The following is a 20,469-nucleotide window of genomic DNA, read 5'->3' as shown; positions in this document are numbered from 1 at the left end:
TCTCTCTGTACTTCTAACGGTGAGAATGCTTGTCCCTAAACCATGTCTCCGCCCCCCCATCCCCTCCTTACCCCCCCCCACCCCCGCCCTCATATTTCCTGGGTTATGAAGAGTAAAGGCAGTCCTCACAGTTGTAAGACTTTTAAAGTCACCTACTTAGAGCTTGCTTGAGTGCCTAGGCAAGCTGCCTGGGGCCGCTGGAGGTGACTTTGACCCTTGACCCAGTACCCAGCGTGCTAGAAATCATGTCATCCTGACTGGAGAGTGGGAGGTGGGAGGAGGAGATAAAGGCATCCAGGGCCTCTGTAGAAACCTCTAATCCTTGCAGCTTTAGAACTCTGCCCTGTGCCAGCTGTGCTATGGGTCAGAGGCAGTTAGTTGTGCAGTTGATAACCCGAATACTGTAAAGCTGTTTGAACACTGGAGACTGTTTTATTGTTTTTAAGTTACATGTTGTAGAACCATGGTGGGTTTTTTTGTTGTTTTTTTTTTTTTTTTTTTTTTTTTTTTTTTTTGCGGGAGTGATCGGTTTTGGGGCTTGAACTCAGGGCCTGGGCATTGTCCCTGAGCTCTTTTGTTCAAGGCTAGCGTTCTTCCACTTGAGTCACAGCTGCATGTCTGGCTTTTTGGTGGTAAGAGTCTGGAGTCACTTTTCTCCCTGGTCTAGTTTCAGACCTTAAGCCACCTGCACCTGGCTTAATTTGATTGCTATTCATCCCCGAATTAATATTTCTGCAATACTTGTCCTCGTAACTTCTTCTGTGACCCATCTCTTTTGAGACCACTGTTTCCTTTTTGGCATTATCCTTTTCATTATGTGGATGCCCTGCCTGCTGTTCTAGAGTCCTCATAAACCATATTATAGGTGGGACAGGAGGAGGAAGTGCTTTCAATCTACAGGTTTTACTTACAGGAGTCTGTGTATGGATGCACCTGTGTCCACTCCAGCACAGTAAGTGCTTAGTGCACACGGAGTCCTGATAGAGCTGAGTGTCCTCTGCCTATAGAGCAGCTATCCTCTGTTGTCCTTTTGCTTTCTTACCTATGCTGAGGGAGGTCATAATGTGTAAGTATAAAGCATCAGTAGTATCACTTTTTTTTTTTTTTGCCAGTTCTGGGACTTGAACTCTGGGACTGGGCACTGTCTTTGAACTTTTCTCAAGGCTAGTGCTTTTCCACTTGAGCCACAGCACCACTACTAGCTTTTTCTGTGTATGTAGGAATCGAATCCAGGCCTAGGCAGGCACTCTACCCCCACTCCTGGCCCCCTAGTCCATTTTTTTTTTTTTGCCAGTCCTGGGGATTGAACTCAGGGCCTGAGCACTGTCCTTGGGCTTTCCTTAAGGCCAGCGCTCTACCACTTGAGCCACAGCACCACTTCCAGCTTTTCTATGTATGTGGTATCAAGGAATCGAACCCAGGTCTTCGTGTATGCTAGGCAAGTGCTCAACCACTGGGCCATCTTTAATAACCTTTACTATAAATATTAGCTGATACCAGTATATTCAGGGTTCACTGAAAGGAGGAAGTATGTCTTTCATTTTATTAGTAAATAAGCCATAAAAGCACAGACACAAATTAGTATCTAGTTTACTCAACGAATTCACATTTAGCTTTTTCTTGGAGTCTTCTAAAGTAGTTTTAATCAGATGTCAGATTCTGCTTACAATGTTCATCTATCATCTTCAACATATGTTTCAGTTTGTTTTGAGCAAAATGGAAAAAAAGTAAATAGATTTTTTGTATTTTTTGCATTTTTCAAGCAATTAAGCAATTTCTGACAAGTGAGGGCTGTTGTTAATTTTATGTGAACAGAGTGTACTTTTTATGTGAACAGAGTGAACATGTGTACTTTGCAAGAGTGTTTCCTTTGCTTGTAGTCTCTCTCTCTCTCTCTTTTTTTTTTTTGAATTTTAAAATCCCTTATGCTGCAGGTTAATATTTAAGTCAGCTTGTTTTATGTGTTTGCCTATTATACACTTTTAGGTTGATCTTGATCATCAGTTTATCTTCAGCAGGGCAATAGAGTAGCTTTGTAGCATTACATGAAACTTGGGTGGAGACAGATTGGTTTGGGCTCTTTCGGGGGAGGGGGTGGAAAGGTAGGAAAAGAAAAGTTTCTCAGAATGAATCATTTTCTAATCTTTGCTTTGTTCCTTGCCTTTTGTCAGCTGAGGAGTCCAGAAAGTTCAGGACTGGTGAAATTGTTACCAAGGATCCAGGGGGAATAGCATTTAAGGGAAAGTGAGAGAGCTTAAACTTGAAGATTAAAGGTAAATTTGTCTCACCAGATCTTACAAGCTCCCCCCCTCCCCACACTTTTAAAAAGCACATTTCTTTTAGAAAAGCTCGTTTTAAGCTAAGTAGGGTCAGAGAAGTATTCTCAGCAGTAGGTGAACATTTCTCCAACATTGTGCTCCTGTGTAATGCTCAGGAAAGGAGACTCAGTCGTCTAAAACTTTCTCTTCATCCACTGAGTTTGCTCCCATCTTGCTGCCATCAGCTCTGAAGTTTCTGATGCTGAATGAAAGAAACATCTGGATTGTTTTGTGCTTTTTTCCCCCACCTCTTTGATACTGGGCCTTGAACTCAGGGCCTGGGTATTTTTTGCTTGAGGCTGGTGGTGCTCCACCACTTGAACCACAGTTCCACTTTCAGCTTTTGGTGGTTAATTGGAAATAAGTGTCTCGCAGACCATCCAAGGCTGTCTTTGAACCATGATTCTCAGATCTCAGACGTCTGAGTAGCTAAGATTTATAGGTGTGAGACACCAGTGCCTGGCAAGGTGGGGATATCTTTATTCTCAGGACATGGCTGTGTCTGTTTCATCAGTTCCAATTTGGTTTTTCTCTGCCTTGTTTTACATCTAGTTTTACCTTCTGCTTGTTGGAGGTTTTAATCTCCCTTCCTTTCTGCTAAGCACACACACACTACTCTCCTGTCCTCACCGCCCCCAGTTAGGTTATGCTAATGCCACAGTTCCTGGTGAGGGGTGGTCTGAGCTTGAAAGGACAGGCTCTGTGGTTCCTGCCTGAGTTTAGATCTTAGCTTTCTTCTGGCTGTAGTAACTTTGGGCCAGTCACTCATTACTTCCTGCCTTTCCCCACCTTAACATAATCGTACCTGCTTCACAGTTGAAAGAGTTAAATGAGCTCATGAAGGAAAAATGCTTACAACTAACTAGTCTTTGTTCAGTAGTAACTTTTCATTTGTTCAGTAGTAACTTTTCAGTACTTGGATGCTTTTTCTTTTTCTTTTTAGCCAGTTCTGGGGCTTGAACTCAGGGGCTGAGCCCTAAAAAGGGATATCAGTATCAATGTTCAAAAAGTAATGTACCCACTACCTGACAAATGTAACTGTAACCCCTCTATACATTACCCCAACAATAAAATACAATTAAAAAAAGAAAGGAAGAAAGAAAAGCTGGGAGTTAAAACAGTTTTAGGAATTCTAAAGTGCCACATTAACTCTGTTTGGGACATTGCCATGAGTTCACATCCATAAAGTGTTTAGAGCAGAGCCTTGCACTTAGACACTCTACAAATGTAAAACTTTATTTGGCCATAGTAATATAATATAATATAATAACCCTTCCCATAGACAGTACTTGTGGGTAAAGGTCAGAGACAGAGCTGGAGTTTTTCTACTCCTACTACCTGGGATTCCTGAAGCTGAGAAGGACATTTCTGCCTGCAGATATGCACCTGCCATCTTATAAAGAGGGCCACCCAGGCTGTGTGGAATCCATAGATATCAACCTGTCCTCTCCTCAGCGCTACACTCAGTGTAAGGGGCTGTTAACCTTCTCCCTCTGGATGCGATGCAGCCATCTTGGTCATCTGGACTCAGAGTCAGTCACGTCAGATAGTAATTCATCATGTTCCCTTTCTTCCCCAGAGTTTCTTCCTTCAGTTGTTGCTCTTCTAACCATGTACGTTGTGCAGGCGAGGTCACAGTCAACAGTTCCTCTATCCAGAGAAAAGCCCATCACTTCCCCATCTCCACTGTGATGCGTGGAGGCCTTGTGGTCTGAATTTTCATGGAAGTCTCTTAGCAAAACCTTAAAAAAAAAAAAAAAAAAAAAAAAAGCAACACTGTAACATTGCCACACAGGCAGGCAGTGTAGATTTGTGACTTGTCTTCCCTTAAAGGGCCTATCATGCAACATCTTGCAATGTTTAAGTGTAACTAAGACTTGGCTGTCACCGTTGACCTGTACAATTAAGTTCTCCATTTTTCAGAATTTATGGGAGGTGGAAAGCCTTGGAGAGAAGTGATTTCCCCTATAGTGCCAAACCTGGATATCTACTGAATTAAAAAAAAAAATCTGTATATTTAACAGAATTATAGTCTAAAATTGGCAGTGTATTTTCTTGGCTTTATAAAAGTACTTTATGAAATCTAAAAGACAAGGCCTATTTTTTTTTTTGGTGGGGGCAGGGCTGGTGGCTAATTATCTGTCTTCAGAACAAACCAGCTGGCTGCAGTAGTAGTGGTAGTTAGAACATGCTCAAGAGAGCATGTTTTTCTGATTGTTGAAGACCAGTGTGCTGAAGATTAGTGTAGACAGTGCAGGCTGATGGCACAGTTCCAGGCAACCCTCTCCAGAAGTCACCTTAAACCCAGAACTGCCAGTTCTGAGAGCTGAGGCTGATAGATAGCTTACTTTTCTCTCTGGATCAAATCCAGAGGACTCAAGGGCAGGCATGGTGTAAAGGCACAGCAGCTTGGAAAAGGGAAATGGGGAGCCATTCTTCCGGTGCCTGTTGTGGGATTGGGGAGAAAGTCAGAACTCAGATATAAGGGGCGGGGAGCATGCCCTAGTGGTAGAGTGCTTGCCTAGCATGCATGAAGCCCTGGGTTCCATTCTTTGGTACCACATACATAGAAAAAGCCAGAAGTGGTGCTGTGGCTCAAGTAACAAGAGTGTTAGCCTTGAGAAAACGTGTCCAAGGATAGTGCTCAGACCCTGAGTTCAAGCCCCAGGACTGGCAAAAAAAGAAAAAGAAAAAAAGAATTCAGATGTAAGGAAACTTTGCCTAACTTTGGGGTTTGGGAGAGCCTGTGATGGAGGAAGCACAGCCCATTGGGTATACGACGACATCCACCAGAGCTGTGTTGAGGGATGGAGGGAAAGCTATCACTGGACCAGCTGAGGTAACCTCATTGATGTTGTGCTTCCAGTCTGGTGCTGTGTTTGCAAGGATTTGTAAGTCTAGCACGCTTCTGCTTGCCATGCTTACTTGAGCCCCCGACCAGGGTACTTGGGGGCTTTGAACATGTGTGCTGTTCCCTTGACCTATTTTTATAGCTCTGAAGTACCCGAGCCTAAAACTATTTCCTCTTTGGCTGAGCCTGCCTTCCATCAGGCCCAGGAAAGACATGGAGCTGAGGACACAGCCTTCAAATAAAACATTTTCCATTGCAGACTACTTGTTTTCAGGGTCTTATGTAGGTCATCATAGTGCAAGACAGGAGCTCTTAGTAGGTTAATTTGAATAATTGTCACTTGAGCTTCTTGCCAAGAAGAGTTCTCGTCATTCAAAAAAAAAAAATGTCCACAGGATTCTTTGGGACAGCAATTAAAGATTGAGGTTAAAGAAAAAGTATTGTTCAGCAGATTAAGATTTGCAAATGGTGGTACTGTTAAGGAAGCTCAAGAAGGATTAGTTTAAGGAACAAGAAAGTATAGCTTAGTGATAGTTTTAGACATGTTTGGAATTGTAGGAATCATTGAAATTCAGAAAGAAAAGATAGAGCATGAAGCTATCACTTTGGTTCGGAAGCTCAGAAGATCAAGAAAAGTTCATTTTTATAGCTAAAGAAGGTAGAGATAGTAATTTTGCAATTCCAAAATGGAAACTAATTGGCAGGATTTTCATTTCCTGTGTGCATTGCTGCACAGACATAAAAGATGAAGTCCAGGAATGGGGACTTGCCTTCAGCTTCGAAGGCCAGTGTCTTAGTCTCCTTCTCTTGCTGTAACAGTACCTGAACCCGGATAATGTATAAAGAAAAGAGGTTTATTTAGCTCATTATTCTGGAGGTTAGAATGTCCAAGATTGGGCAGCCAGATTTGGTAAGAACCTCATGCTCTGAGCTCATTTTGGAAAGTAGAAGAATAAGCAGGCTTGTGAAAAATAGGAATAAAAGAAAGAAGCCGGGCTGGAAGTTTGGCCTAGTGGTTAAAGTGCTTGCCTAGCATGCACGAAGACCCGGGTTCGATTCCATGGTACCACATACATAGAAAAAAGCTGGAAGTGGTGCTGAAGCTCAAGTGGTAGAGCTCTAGCCTTGAGAAAGTCCAAGGACAGTGCTCAGGCCCTGAGCTCAAGCCCAAGACTGTCAAAAAAAAAAAGAAAGAAGCCAAGCTCATTTTGTTTTTCTTAGTGTGTGTGTAGGGGGGGGGTGTGGGAGGCGTTGATAAGAGGGTTTTCAGTGCTGGGACTTGAACTCCGGGTTGACAATCTACCGATTCAGCCACACCTCCAGTCTCAGCATTTTTTTTTTGCTGGTTACTTGGCAGCATCTCTTGGGGATTTGCCTGCCAGGGCTGGCTTGGAGCCTTGATCCGTAGATCCATCTCCTGAGTAGCTAGGGTTACAGGCCTGAGCCACTGATATCTGTCTGCCAAACTCCCTTTCTAACAATCTATTCTTGTGAAGACCAGCCCATTGTGGGGAATTAACTCATTTCTCCAAGGAAGGCATTCCTCCATTCATGATGGCTCTGCACTCATAGCTCAAACACCAGTCCCCACCTTCTAATACCAACACTACTGCTTAGGGGACCAAGGCCCAGCAAGAGTTTTGATGGGGCAAATCATGACCAAACAATAGCAGCCGTTGAGAAGCCATCAGCAATTGTCACATAGAACGTTTGGTACAGGCAGCTATTATGATCTGTTAAAGCTTACTCCCTAAGGCAGCAGTATTAAGAAATAGGGCCTTTGATTAGGCAATGTGGACTCTGCCTTCATAAATGGATTTGTGTCTTTACACAAGGGCTTGTCTCTTCCTCGCTGGCAGGACACAGTTGTGCCCCATCCAGGGGAATGCATCCACAAAACCCTATCTTGGAAGCGGAAGGTGGCTTCTCCAAGACACCTGCAGGCATCTTGATCTTGGATTTCTAGCCCCAGCTTTGTGAGAAATAAAATTGTACTGTTTGTAAAGTATCCAGTCTGTGGTGTTTTTTCTGTAACAGCGCAAAGACAGAAGCCACATTATTAGGGCTGAGGAACTGGATAGCCCAGGAGAAAATGGAAGCTCCCGCTGTAGTAGTGAAGAGACTTGGAGTAGTCAGACTGTGTGTACTCGCCCTGTAGTGCTCTAAGCACTTTAAATACATCAGTAATCTCCTTTTTAAAAATTTCCTGAGCCAGGGGGGTGGGCTAGTGGTCAAGTGTTCGCCTAGCATACCCAAAGCCCTGGGTTTGATTCCTTAGTTCATATGCAGAGAAAAGGCTGGAAGTGGTGTTGTGGCTCAAGTGGTAGAGTGCTATCCTTGAGCAATAAAAAGATCAAGGACAGTACTCAGGCCCTGAGTTCAAGCCCCAGCACTGGCCAAAAAAAGAAAGAAAATATTCCTTTAGTGCTGGGGATTGAATGCGGAAACATGTGAGTGCTGAGAACATGCTTTACCACTGAGCTACATCCACAATCATTAACTGTATCCTCACATCGGTCCTGTGGAACAGCTGCCTTACCACAGAACCTAGAGAGGCATCAGAACTTGCTCCAAATTACACAGGAAGTGGCAAGCTCATGTCTTAGTTGGTTCTGTGCAGCTGTAACAAAATGCCTAAGACTAAGTATTTGTTGAAGAATAGACAGTTATTCTCTCATACTTCCAGAGGTGAGAAGGCCAAGATCACGATGCTGAGACTTGATGTCTAGTGGGAGCCTTCTTGCTGTGTCCTCCAGAGGAGAGGACAGAAGAATGACAGAATAAGCTAGACAAACTCCCTTCTTTTATAATGACACCTGATCCCTTTTGCAGCCCAATTCCCTACCTCCCAGTACAGAAACCTTGTCAACACGTGGCTGTGGAGGGGATTATAATACAGTAATGAAGTCTAGTTCTCAAACTTGTTCCTTCAGATATCACTGTGCCACCCAGTAATAAAAGACTTTCTTTGATGGTTAAGGAAGTAAGAGCCTAGCCTGTCTAAAAAAATGGAAGAATACAGGAGGGGAAACTTGAAAAGAGAAGGGAGTCAATCTGTGATCAGAAGCTGTAAATTCAAGCAGAATAAAATATAGTTAAGCCTTGAGCAGGGGGGGTGGGGCTCAGGAGCTTTGATCTCTCTGCACAGTTGAAATTGTGAATAACTTTAGTGTTAGGCCTCAGACCCAGAGCCTGCTAGGCAAGTGTTACACCACTGAACTGCAGTCTCAGTCCCTTAGTGTACCCCTTGTATATAGATTTGACACCTATAATTTAACTAATAGCCTTCAGTTAGCCAAAAGACTTACTGATAATAAACAGTTGATTAATGTAATGAGTGCATGCATGCATGCGTGTGTGTGTGCGTGTGTGTGTGTGTGTGTGTGTGTGTGTGTAAGCCACCTGGCAGATCGAGAACCTGGCAGATCATGTCAATACTTGGTGTGCTGGTGAAAACACACTAGTCATGCAGAGGTGATGCAGATACTTGCACCACAATAATGTTAGAACACAATGAAATGTTTACAGTAGGGCACTATACACAACCATTTGATATGATTAGGATTTGTTACCATATCTTTATGTTTGGTTACCTTTAACTGCTGATGGTACTGTTTTTTGTTTATGGACTGAAACTTTAATACTTTAAACCTTCTTACAATAAGTATTTTAAAGTAGTAAAAAATTACTCTCCAAGAAGAAATCTGGGTATAAGTAGTTGCACACATTTCATAGCCATGTTTAGGGGGGCTGTATCTGTGTCTAGTGTCAGTCAGACCTTAGGCTCTTGCAAAAGGAGTAAGAGAGCACTCTAAAATACACACATTTCACTATTATAATATAGCAGGCACTAGTGTTGGTATCTGACTTAGGTTAACTCATTTAATTTCCCCAGTATTCTTGACTATTCCAGTTTCACAGCTAAGAAAAGCAGAAGCTAAGGATAATTTTCCAGCTCCTAGTTGGCACACTGGCAGTAGAGTCTCGCTCTTGTCCAGCTCAAATGTCATTCAGATTGCTGCCCTCTTGACCTTTGTTTGGAGTCAAGAACAGCATGTGAGAAGGTAGTTCCAGCTTCAAGGCTTACTCACATGCCCAGCTTTCAATGTGAATAAGGCAGCTCTTCTCAATAGCTGTGATGAGGATCAGATGGGATAATTCATAAGAAATGTAGCCTTTCTGAGAGCACGAGATTTGTTTGGCTTACCATTTTATCTCAGGAGTTAGACTGGAAGCAGGTACAAGGCAGATTGTTTAATGAGTCTGTAGCGGGCAATAGTCAATGAAGGGATTATTGTCATGCTACACCCTGCTCCACAATAGTTCTTTTCCATTTTACAGGGCACATGTGTTGGCATGGTCTCAGAAGCACTCACTTCCAGGAAGCAATGCCTTTTTATTTTTGGTCAATTGCAGGACTTGAACTCAGGGCCTGAGTGCTGTCCCTGAGCTCTTTTGCTCAAGGCTAGTGTTCCACCCCTTGAGCTGGAGCTTCACTTCCAGTTTTCTGGTGGTTAATTGAAGATAAGCATCTCATGGACTTTCATGCCTGGGCTGGCTTTGAACCATGATTCTCAGCCTCCTGAGTAGTTAGGCTTGAGCTATCAGTTCCTGGCCCTTAGCTATGACTTTTGATCTTTTGATGGGAATTATTTTCTAGTAAGTTCTGCATTTTTCTCACCCAAACTGTTAAGTCACTTCCCACTGTCCAGACTGTGTACGCCACCACAGTTGCTTGAATGCCCCAAATCCATAGTACTTCTGTTCTTAGTTTTAAACCAGCATGTAATTGAAAACTGTACATAAAGACTTAAAGACTCAGGTTGTTATAGAAGATAAGACTGATAGTTAGTAGGTAAATGTCTTACTCCTCTGTCCATCACCTTTACAATAATTTTTTAAGCAAATGTCTTGGTGGAAAAAAGATACAAAAACATTAGTAATCTGAAATTTCTGTAAAGTGGTATTTTATTATTATTGTATCTTTGAAAACTGGTATCTCAGCAAATAAGATAGCATTTTTTTCGCTCTTTCTTTAACTAGCTAAATTGTAGATGAATTCTGTGACATCTCTGAATTTGAATCCTGACCAGGTGGCCTGAGTGTTCTTGGGCAAGTGACATGCCCTCTCTAATCCCATTTCATCTTTTGTAAAAAGGATGTTGTTTATTTCCACAGAATTTCGTTAGTCAGAAATAGACTTGGGAAAATGAAGATTGGAGGTTGACAAGGAATGCTCTTGGTTTTTTGTTTTGTTTTGTTTTTCTGCAGTTGGCTTTAATTTAATTGAACGTTTGGGCATTTCCTATTAGTTGAGATTAGGTAGAGACTTCCAGTGGTTCTCCTGGGAGGAAGCATGAGTGCATGAACAACACAGGAAGACACACACCAGCCTCCAGAAAGCCTCTGACTGCCTTGCTGCCTCAGCCAGTCTGAACTGATCACCTGCAGTTCTCCTAGACTGCCCAGGGGTGGGCGGGGGGGGGGGGGAGGGCAGGCGGGTGGTAGGGTAGGAGCTGGATAATAATCTACTCTATGATAGCTCTTGGGCTGACTCAGCCAGAGGAGAAAGTGCCATGCCTACATGAAGCAAGGTAGCAAGCAAAGAGGAGTGGACACTTAATCCTATGGATGATCCACGAAGCAGCTAATACACACCAGCATTGCAGCATCACGGACACATCCTGGGCTTTGCAAAGGTGAAGAAGACATGAAGCCGCCCCCAGGAAGCTGTTGATCTCGGATCTCCGGAGCCTCTCTATTGGAAGTGATTGCCAGGATTTGAATGTTGGGTTGATCTTTGCAGATAGTCACTTCAAGTTATGGAGCAGTGGCCCTTCTTGCTCTGCAGTAGGTTGAGTTCTCCTCACAGCTGTAGAAATTCCTCTGGGCATTTGACAGAGGTAGGGGGAGGCTGAGAGCTCAGGTTCCTCTGAGAGATGAAGCCTTTTTCTAACCTGTAAGGTGGAGGGAGGTTTGCAAAGCAGGCTATGATCACTTCTAACATCCTGGAAAGATGTTGGAGTTTTTTTGTTTTCTGCCAGATTTGACCTTCCTTGCATCTACTGCCTCTTCTAATTGAGATAGGAAAACATTTTATACACTCTGATGTGACCATGATTGTATGTCACAGCACTTCTCTCTTGGAACACTGACTGAAAAGCTTGGATTTAATAGTGTTCTGGTCAGCGTCTGCCATGTATGTGGCATGTCTGTTGTATTCGTACAGATACCGGGATGAGGCAAGGCAGAGGTTGAGTTGGCAGTGTCTTCTGTTTGATGGGGGGATGTTTATCAGAGGACTGGTATTGAGGCCATGTTTTCTGGACATGCTCTTTTTAGCTGAACTTACTATTTTTCTAAATGAGCAGCTGGGTTTTGTCTTCATTATAAGGGATTTATCTTCTCTAGATTTGATTCTTCAGGTTTATAAAACATAATTATGAGGCTAGCATGTTGGCTTTTCTGTAACATAACAAGAAATATTAAGTGATTACCTTCAAATGCTATTATAATAATTTACAGCCTGATGCCAGTGGCTCACACCTGTAATCCTAGCTACTCAGGAGAGTGAGATCTGAGATCTGAAGATTGTGGTGCAAAGCTAGAACAAGCAAGAAAATTAGACTCTTATCTCCAGCTGTGATTCAAATAGTAGAGTGTGAACCTTGAATAAAAAAGCTCAGGGCTAACACCTAGGCCCTAAACTCAAGCCCCAGGACCAACATGATAATTATAATAATTATTATTATTATTACTATTATTTAGGAAACAGTATTCTAGAAATACCACCTCCATGCCACTCTCCATCTGTGCGGCAGCCCTCTTCCTTAAGATTGGCACTCACTCCTTTGGACATAGTGGGTGGGCTCCTGGGCAGATAGGAGACCTGGCTGCACAGAGACCTAATACCGACGTGAATAAGGGCCAAGGGCAGGTCTCTTGTGTCCCCTGTCACAGGCATTGCCAGCAGAGGAGCCAAGCCAAGAGCAGGCAGTCCTCAAGGCACCCCTGCCTGCAGGTGGCAGACCCTGTCAAGCAACCATCCCTCCTATCTGATTGCTCCTGTCAGTTAAGGTTCCTCACCAGCTGCACCTGGAATTTCAGATTGCTTCTCTTACTTCCTGTGTCAGTTTGGTGTCTCTCCTACAGTCGGTCATTCTCTGGTGGAATTTACACAAAGGTCACGCAGTAAAGGCAGCAAGGGGAGAGGAGAGGCTGGCAGTGGAGTGCAGGTGGGCAGGAATGCTGGGATCCCCACAGCAGGTTGCAACAACACATGTGAAATGGTGACTGGGGAGCCAGAGACTCAGTGTCCAGGGTTTTTACTCTAACAGCAGGCATTCAGCAGAAAGCTACATTGTTTGCATGGAATAGTTAGGCCCCAGAAATTTGTATACATTGTGCCATTCCAGGAATGGTGAGAAGTCTTGTAATCTTAAATTCTGAAGGTGATTAATTGTGACCAACCTTGCAGGGCAGGCCTTCCCAGGGGAGCAGATTTGAGCCTGCCACATTGTCTTTTCTTAAAGTGTCGGGATCTATGACTCTGAGTTTAGTGGACTACTGGTCTCGTTTGTGTTTGCTGTTTGGGCCTCTGTCTGTTGCCACTGGATTGCAAGTTATCTGTCCTTTTATCAAGATGACTCATTCCTCTTGCCCTCATTGCTGGGTTCCCATCAGCCCTTGGGGCCTGGCAGCTTTTCTGTTCTCTGGTTCCCACACAGCTGTCAGCTTTGGGATCCTGGTGGCACCCTTAGTCCCACGGTTACAGACATGCATCCATCACATGGGAGCAACCAGGTGCAGTGGTAACTAACTGGCACCTTCAACTTGTCTCATTTTCAAAGGTGTTCTTGGAAATCTTGCACTGGAATGTAAACATTTTCGCATTTATATTTTGGTTTTTTGTTTCTGTGTTCTTTTCCTAGTGATTTTCTGCTTTCAGTTTTAGCCATTTGGCTTTAAAATCTCACACAGTGACAGTGGCTTGCTTTCATCTCCTCTCTGTGGACACATCAAGTCAGCCTACCCTTTTCCAGTCAGGCTGTTGACCCAGTGGCTCTTCAGAGGTTTTCTGGATCCTTAGGAGCCTCGCAGTGTTTACTAGCCTCTCCCATCAAGTTTGCAATAGGTCACGGGCGTCTTTTGCTTCTGGCTTGAACTGATTCACTTGTACTTTGTAAAGTGACCTGGTGGGCTATTTTTAGCCACATTCTTGCCAAAGCTCTTAATAACTGTGGTTGAAAAAGGAATCGCCTTGTCATTGACTGTGGCTAAACCAAGATTGGGGCAGCTTCAGTAAACATCTCTGGAATTGCCTGGCAAGGGAATTGCCTGGCTCACTTGGTTGATGCCTTCAATCTTGACTTTCACTGGAATCTTGTTTCTGCATGCACTAAGGGGACAAGTTGAGGGTTTGTTGTGGTTGTTTTTTTTGCCGTCAGTGTTAGAATTTAGAATCTCCCTTGCTTTTGATGGAAGAGTGCAGAAAAGACAGGCACAGGGGTGAGCTGTAGAGGTGAGCTGCAGGGGCTCTGCTCCTCACTAGCAGGGCAGTGCTAGCTTCTCTGCGCAGAGGACTGTTGCTTGGCTTTGGACTGTCTATGTGGGACACTGGGATGCCCCTTACCTCGTTTGTTGCATTACACAGAAAGGGTGAAGAAAGTTCTGGGGCAAGAAGTTTGTTTTTATGCTTATGTGCTATTTTTTATTTTATTCTATTTTTCCTTTGTGCTTGTACTGAGGCTTGCACTCAGCATCTGGGAGCTGGCCCTTTGCTTTTTCACTCAAGATTGGCACTCTGCTGCTTGAACCATGGCTCCACTTCTGGCTTTTTTGTGATTAATTGGAGACAAGAGCCTTCACAGACTTTCTTACTTGGGATGGCTTTGAACTACGATCCGCAGGTGTCTGCCTCTTGGTAGCAAGGACTATAGGTATGAGTCACCTGGTTCCAGTTCACAGGCTGCTTTGAATAAAATGGTGATAGAATTTATGTGGAACATAAATTATTTTTTCTTCTATGTTCTCTGTCTTTTAAAGTCAGTTTATTTATTTATTTTTGGCTGTAGGTTGCAGCAGCAACTGGTCATACAGTAGTGTTGGTAGACCAAACAGAGGACATCCTGGAAAAATCCAAAAAGGGAATTGAGAACAGCCTGAGGAAGGTGGCAAAGAAGAAGTTTCCAGAAAACGCTAAGGTAAGGTAATTTCTTATTAGAGATGCCCTAAAGATCAATCTCTGACTTCTTATTTGTGAACAGTTTCTAGTTTTACCTCACTCTGTGTGTGTATATATGTGCGTGCTATTTATGTCAAAATAAAACTGACTTTCATAGGATTTTATTTGGGGGAGCTGATTAGGAAACAGAAGTAGGGTTGGATTTGAGGTTGAAGAGAAAGTTTCTGCAAGCCGTGATCTCATTCTAGAAGAATGCTGAGAATTCAGGACTGAGGAACATTGCTTTAGCCAAAAGAAGAAGAGAAGAAAGAGGAAGATAGTTTTTGTATTTGCAAGGTAAAAACAGAATAATATAATGAAGATTGTGTTGCTATAGAAACCTCTAGTTGCTTAGGATAAACTGGAAAGGCAACGTAGGGCAGGTCCTAGCCTGGGAGAGCATGAGAAGGAACATGGAATGAACAAGGACCCTGGCTTGCGGACTCTTTTTCATATTTCTCTGAATAATTCTGATGTAGCTGTTTATTTATACCATATCAATTGGGGGGTACTTTTTTTTTGCTGATTTTGACTATTACTGTGCCTTGTGAACAAATTCTATCTTGAAGTGGAATGGCAGCTTATAAAGGCATTAGCCCTGAGTCTGTGCTTAAGCCCAAATATATTTGTGGACCCTGGGCCCACAGGAATAAGAAAGGACAAGCTACAGGCTTTGGGGGAACAGAGATTATGTCTGTCTCTCTCTTTTTTGGCCAGTACTAGGGCTTGAACTCAAGGCCTGGGCACTATCCTTGGACAGATTTTGCTCAAGGCTAATAACTCTGCCACTTGAGTCACAGCACAACTTCTGGCTTTTTCTGTGTATGTGGTACCAAGGAATTGAGCCCAGGGATTCTTGCTAGGAGAGCATTTTGCCACTAGGCCATGTTTTTGAAACATCAGTGGCTGGCACATAATTAGGTTATGGTTATTTGATGAATGACCACCAAGTTTGGCCTTCTGCCTCCTGTTAGAGGCAAATGGTAGTGAGTACCACTTCTTAACAGTGCTCAGCCATGCTTTTCTCCCTAGGCCAGCAGTTGAAGGCTTCTCAGATACTGTAGAGAACAGGTAGAGTGGGCAGGGCAAGTGCCCTGAACAATTTAGCTAGTGAAGCAGAGCTGCCTGGGAACTGGAAAGGTCACCACTGACAGTATGGCAGTTGGTGGTTATTGGCCAGTTGGGGTATTCGGGCAGAGTCTTGCCCTCCTACCTGGAGCACACAGCTGCCATGGTCCCTGAGCTGAAACGTGGGCAGCTTACTCTTCCGGATATGGTCACACTTGGTCTGAGCACTTTGGTCTGTCTAGCCCTCCATCTTTCTGCCTTAGCAGCAAGGTACACTGCTGCCCTGCAAGCCCACTGACCGCTGTTGTCCTGTCCTCCACTTTAGGCCAGCGATGAGTTTGTGGAGAAGACCCTGAGTAGTATATCGATCAGCACAGACGCTGCATCTGTGGTCCACAGCACAGACCTGGTGGTGGAGGCCATTGTGGAGAATCTGAAAGTGAAGCAAGAGCTCTTCCAGAGGCTGGACAAGTTCGCTGCTGAGTATGTGCTTCTGAGTGACCCGCCAGGCTCTGAGACCTCACTTAGTGGCCTTGAGCTTTCCTCCTCGTGGATTGCTTTTCCTCAGGAAGGAAACATATGCCTCACGTCCCTTTTCCTCCTGTCAGTTATTTCCAGAAGGGCAGTGCTGTTTCCCTTGTCCTCAGGGCTCTAGCTTGTTCCTCCTCTGCCCCTGCAGCAGACAAGGGGGTGTTGCCTAGGGCTCAGTGGAGGCCCAATCAGGGGCAGGGAGTGGGGCCTCCAAGCCTGGAAATGCGAATGTCAGAGCCCGTTGTGTTGCCATACATTTGGATGTCGGGCTGAATGGGTGTAGGTAAAAAGTCCTGTCTCCAGGACTCCACTATTTTCAGCTTTGTCAGGACTTAGTTGAAAGTCTTGGGACGATGAGTCCTCACAGGACTTCCTGGCAAGTGTGGCAGAGGCAAGTACACCTTGGTGAGCCGTGGAGTGCCAGGCTCAGGACCAAGCTCACATTCATATGACTCATTCACCTCCGACCCTTCCCAGCTTGACTGCTGACCTTGACAGTGGTGACACTGCAGGTTTGAACCGAACTGTTTATAGCCTACTTGGCTTCGCTCACCTTCTTGCTTAGACTTGTAAAGCAGAGTGAGATTATATGAGAAAGGAATTCCCACGAGCCACCAGCAAGGGCTGATACCATCACATCAGCCTGCCGGAGCTTTGTAGCCTTATCTCCTGTTATCTACCTGTCACTCTATGGGCTGAAATGTCATGTGTCAGACAGAGAATACTGTTGGTCCTTAGGTTGTCTCTCAGTTGAGCATATGGAGCCCTGAGATATAAGGGAGCACTGCCAGAGAAGGGAAGCCTAGCAAGGCCTGTCAAGCAGGGCTTGATGGCAGAGTGCTTCTTCTTAGTGGCAGGGAAAGGCCCCCTGCCCGCTGCCCCCTGCCCTCTGCTGGTTGTGTGAGTAGGGGATAGCAGGGCACTCAGCAGCCCAGCCTTCTCTCCTCCCTCTTCACTGAGTCCTGCAGCAGGCTTGAGGTAGACCATTTCCATCTCCTCTCCGCTGTAGCTATACAGCAGGGCCATCAGGACATTGTAGAGTCAGGAATGAATTTAATTCACCTAGTGTCACTGTGTGTCATAAACAACCCTAGGCTCTGGAAACACACGTTTCCCAGCCCATTGAAGACTTTCAGCCACCTTCTCTGCAGTGTTTCGTGTTGGACGGTTGTGGGGCTTGAGCTCAGCAGAGCCCAAGGGGAGACAGGGTAGAGTTCTGGAGGCTCCGGGCTGTGCTCATGTTGTACTGTTCCCTGTTGTGCAGCCTATGGTCCTGTGCTAGCACATTCCGAGCATCAGACCCTTCGCGGCCTGTTTTCCGGAGGCGGGAGGCTCTTCCTCCGGCAGTGGGAGATACTTTCAGTCCCAGTGACCAAGAAAACTTGGAAAAGTGAAATCTGAAAAATAAGCCACTTCCATTTTTTTTTTCAGAGGGGGGGAAGAGCCTTGGCCTGACCTTTCTGTACCTGCCTATCTGGTTGGGGAAGGCGGGTGTGCCTGCTGTGACAGAAGGCTCTCCTGGGCTGACAGTGCAGACCTTTGTCCTTCAGCTACCCACCACACTGCCACACTGCTTCCCCCTTTTTCTTTTTTCTTTTCTTACTATGTAGCCGTCAAATATATCATGTTCCTGCCTCACTCAGCCCTTTCTTCTTTCTTTCTTTCTTTCTTTCTTTCTGTCTGTCTGTCTGTCTGTCTGTCTGTCTGTCTGTCCGTCTGTCTGTCTGTCTGTCTTTTTTTTTTTTTGCCAGTCTGGGGGCTTGAACTCAGGGCCTGGGCTTTGTCCCTGAACCTCTCTGTGCTCAAGGCCAGAGCTCTGCCAATTGAGCCACAGTACCACTTTCAGCTTTTTCTGAGAAATTGAACCCAGGGCGTCATGTATGCTAGGCAAGCACTCTACCACTAAGCCCCCTTCCCAGACCCTCACTCAGCCTTCTGAGCGTCTGGGATTATAGATGTGCACCACCACCCCATAGCAAACCTCTTCTCTCTTCTTGTCCAAAATTACGGTTTTCTTCTTGTCCTTCTCTCCTACCTGCCTTCATTTTAAGCTCACTGTAATATTGCCATTTGAGTAAGCAGAGCCCCTGAGACTGGTCAGCCAGGGCCCACTGCTCCCTCTGTACAATAACTGGTAATTGGTATTGGTGTGGTTTCTGGCCACAAGGTGGCACTGTAGGAAAGCCTAGAACTCCTGCCTGTCTGCTTAAAAGATTTACCTGTCTTGACGTTGGCATCTTCCTTCACTCAGGGGTCTTAAGATTTCTGATACAGTTTGAATTCAGTATGAATTTCCTTATTATAAGCTAATGTTTCATACACACAAAAATATCATAGTGCTTTTTCAGGAGACTATGAGAATACCTTGAGTATGTGTCATATATTACTCATAGATGCTCCTTTCCCCAAATCTGCCTCAATGACCTAACATTCCTTTTGCCCCTATAGTTCAGAAATTCTGTTTTCATTTTAATCTAAATATAGTGGACAGACAATTCTTTATTTGAAAGGGAAGCCTCGTTTCTCTTCATAAGTTGATCACTTAGAGGTTTTCTTTGTGGTTGAGGGGTTTTAACCTGCTTGATCAGTTAACTGCCTCCATCTCCCTCCCCCACATATGAAAATTACCTACAGAAAATTTGACCCTGAAAATTAATGAAAGATGGGTGAAGATTATGCTTCTGGAACAGACACCTAGCTTTCCATTTTCCAAATGTAAAGAAAAGTGCACTCACTTGACTTTTAGCCTCTCCCACGGAGATGTCCTGGACAGGTTGGGGCTGCAGCGGTGGCAGGAAGCAGTCATCTTGAGGACCGCTTTCGCAGCAGGGTTCACTTATCACATGACTCATGTGCTTTCCGCCCTCTCTCTCTCTCTCCACAGACACACCATCTTTGCCAGCAACACTTCTTCTTTGCAGATCACGAGTATAGCCAATGCCACCACCAGACAAGATCGGTTTGCCGGCCTCCACTTCTTCAACCCCGTGCCCCTCATGAAGCTTGTGGAGGTGAGTGTGTGTGTGTGTGTGTGTGTGTGTGTGTGCAGGGTGGGGGGAGGACTCCTGTCTGCTTGCCCTCCAGCCTCTGCAATCCTGCTGCTTGCTGACCACACTGGCTCTGCCATACGCACCTTGTCAAATAGATTCTCAGATCTCTGTGTTGATTTTTCTCTTGCCGCAATCCATCTTCCTCAGGGCCAAAGACAGAAGCAGCACCTGATGTAGGGAAGACCCCTGAACTTTACTTCTCCACAGTCCTGGGTTCTGATCCCATGTCTAGGCTGGCTGATACTGATAAGAGCTGATGGGAAGTGATGGTCAGCTGAGGCCATTGGCTTGAGGAGACCACAAGAGGGAAAAGAGGCCCCTAGGCATGGTCATTATTAGCCTGTCCAGGTCGGCTTGCTTTGTGGTATAAACAGGTTTTGTTAGACCTTCTGCACTACCCAGTCTAACGCCTCTGGGTTGGATTCTAGAGCAGTGCTCTGGCATTCCCAGGTGAGGTATATCTTTTTGTTGGCATGAGAGCTGTTGAGCTTTGAAGCTGAGAGGTGGAGGAATGGGCCAGACAAGGCTGGCCAGTTTCCTATATGGGCTGCTTCTGCTTCTGCTTACTTGCTTGCTTGCTTAGGGATCACTCTGTGAGGGTAGATAATTTGTACCCTAAATGTGGTGACTTGCCCTTTATAGGGGTTAATTACAGGGTCTGAGGAGCTGCTGCTGTTAGAGCAGCATTTCTTCAGAGGCAGAGGAATCATCACTCTGTGAAGTGTGGGGGAAGCTGTTGCATGGAGCCAGGCAGGCTTCCAGGCTTGGCTGATGCCTCTGGTGGTGTGGGTCAGGCTTGTCCACTTCTCTTTCAGCCCTGTCTTCCTTTATCCCCCTCACAGGCACCCCACAGCACATAAACATTTTTTAATTGGTTGTCACAATCCCATGTTCTTGTACCTTCCCGCAGTGGGATTTTACCATCCTTGTTTCTAGGTATCCTCCAGCTGCCCGCCTGTAAGGCTGCTTTTAAAGGCCTTGAGCTCTGTGGAAACAAGAAACAGCATTCCTATTTGGGAGAGAGCTGAGATGTGGCACACAATAGTCACCTTTGAGCACTTAGGAAGTAATTAACACATTCAGTGAGTGTGTCGTGTGCATGCCTTGTAGATAAAGACATTTTTCTATAGTGCTGCTTGAAATACCAATAATATTGTTTCAGCCACATTTACCAGATTCTGTCTGCCTGTATCCTTGGAAATGTAGTGTGTTGGTTTTTATTTTTTTTGTGTGGGCTGTGAAGCTTGAACTTGGCCTGGGCACTGTCTCTGAGCTCTTCAGCTGAAGCTACCACCTACTCTTGAGCCAAGCCCCACTTCCCATTTTCTAGAGGTGAATTGGAGATAAGAGTCTCAGGTCCTTTTGTGCCCAGGCTGGCTTTGAACCTTGATCCTCAAATCTTAGCCTCCGGAGTAGCTGGGATTACAG

The 20,469-nt window shown here is 44.9% G+C and overlaps 1 protein-coding gene across 1 annotated transcript in view; it reads left to right on the top strand.

Annotated features, from left to right (window-relative positions):
• Positions 1–20,469, top strand: part of Hadh (hydroxyacyl-CoA dehydrogenase) — a 29,452-nt gene that overhangs the window by 533 nt on the left and 8,450 nt on the right. The window contains exons 2-4 of the mRNA XM_090356711.1: positions 14,244–14,372; positions 15,786–15,943; positions 18,876–19,002. Coding sequence (XP_090212837.1) covers positions 14,244–14,372; positions 15,786–15,943; positions 18,876–19,002 — 414 coding nt within the window. The remainder of the gene's footprint in view (positions 1–14,243; positions 14,373–15,785; positions 15,944–18,875; positions 19,003–20,469) is intronic.

Source organism: Megascapheus bottae, chromosome 23, assembly GCF_031878675.1.
Source record: "Megascapheus bottae isolate mThoBot1 chromosome 23, mThoBot2.hap1, whole genome shotgun sequence".
In the NCBI taxonomy this organism is placed as follows: domain Eukaryota; kingdom Metazoa; phylum Chordata; class Mammalia; order Rodentia; family Geomyidae; genus Megascapheus; species Megascapheus bottae.
The sequence above is the reverse complement of the archived record's forward strand: the minus strand, read 5'-3'. Positions and strand labels throughout refer to the sequence as shown.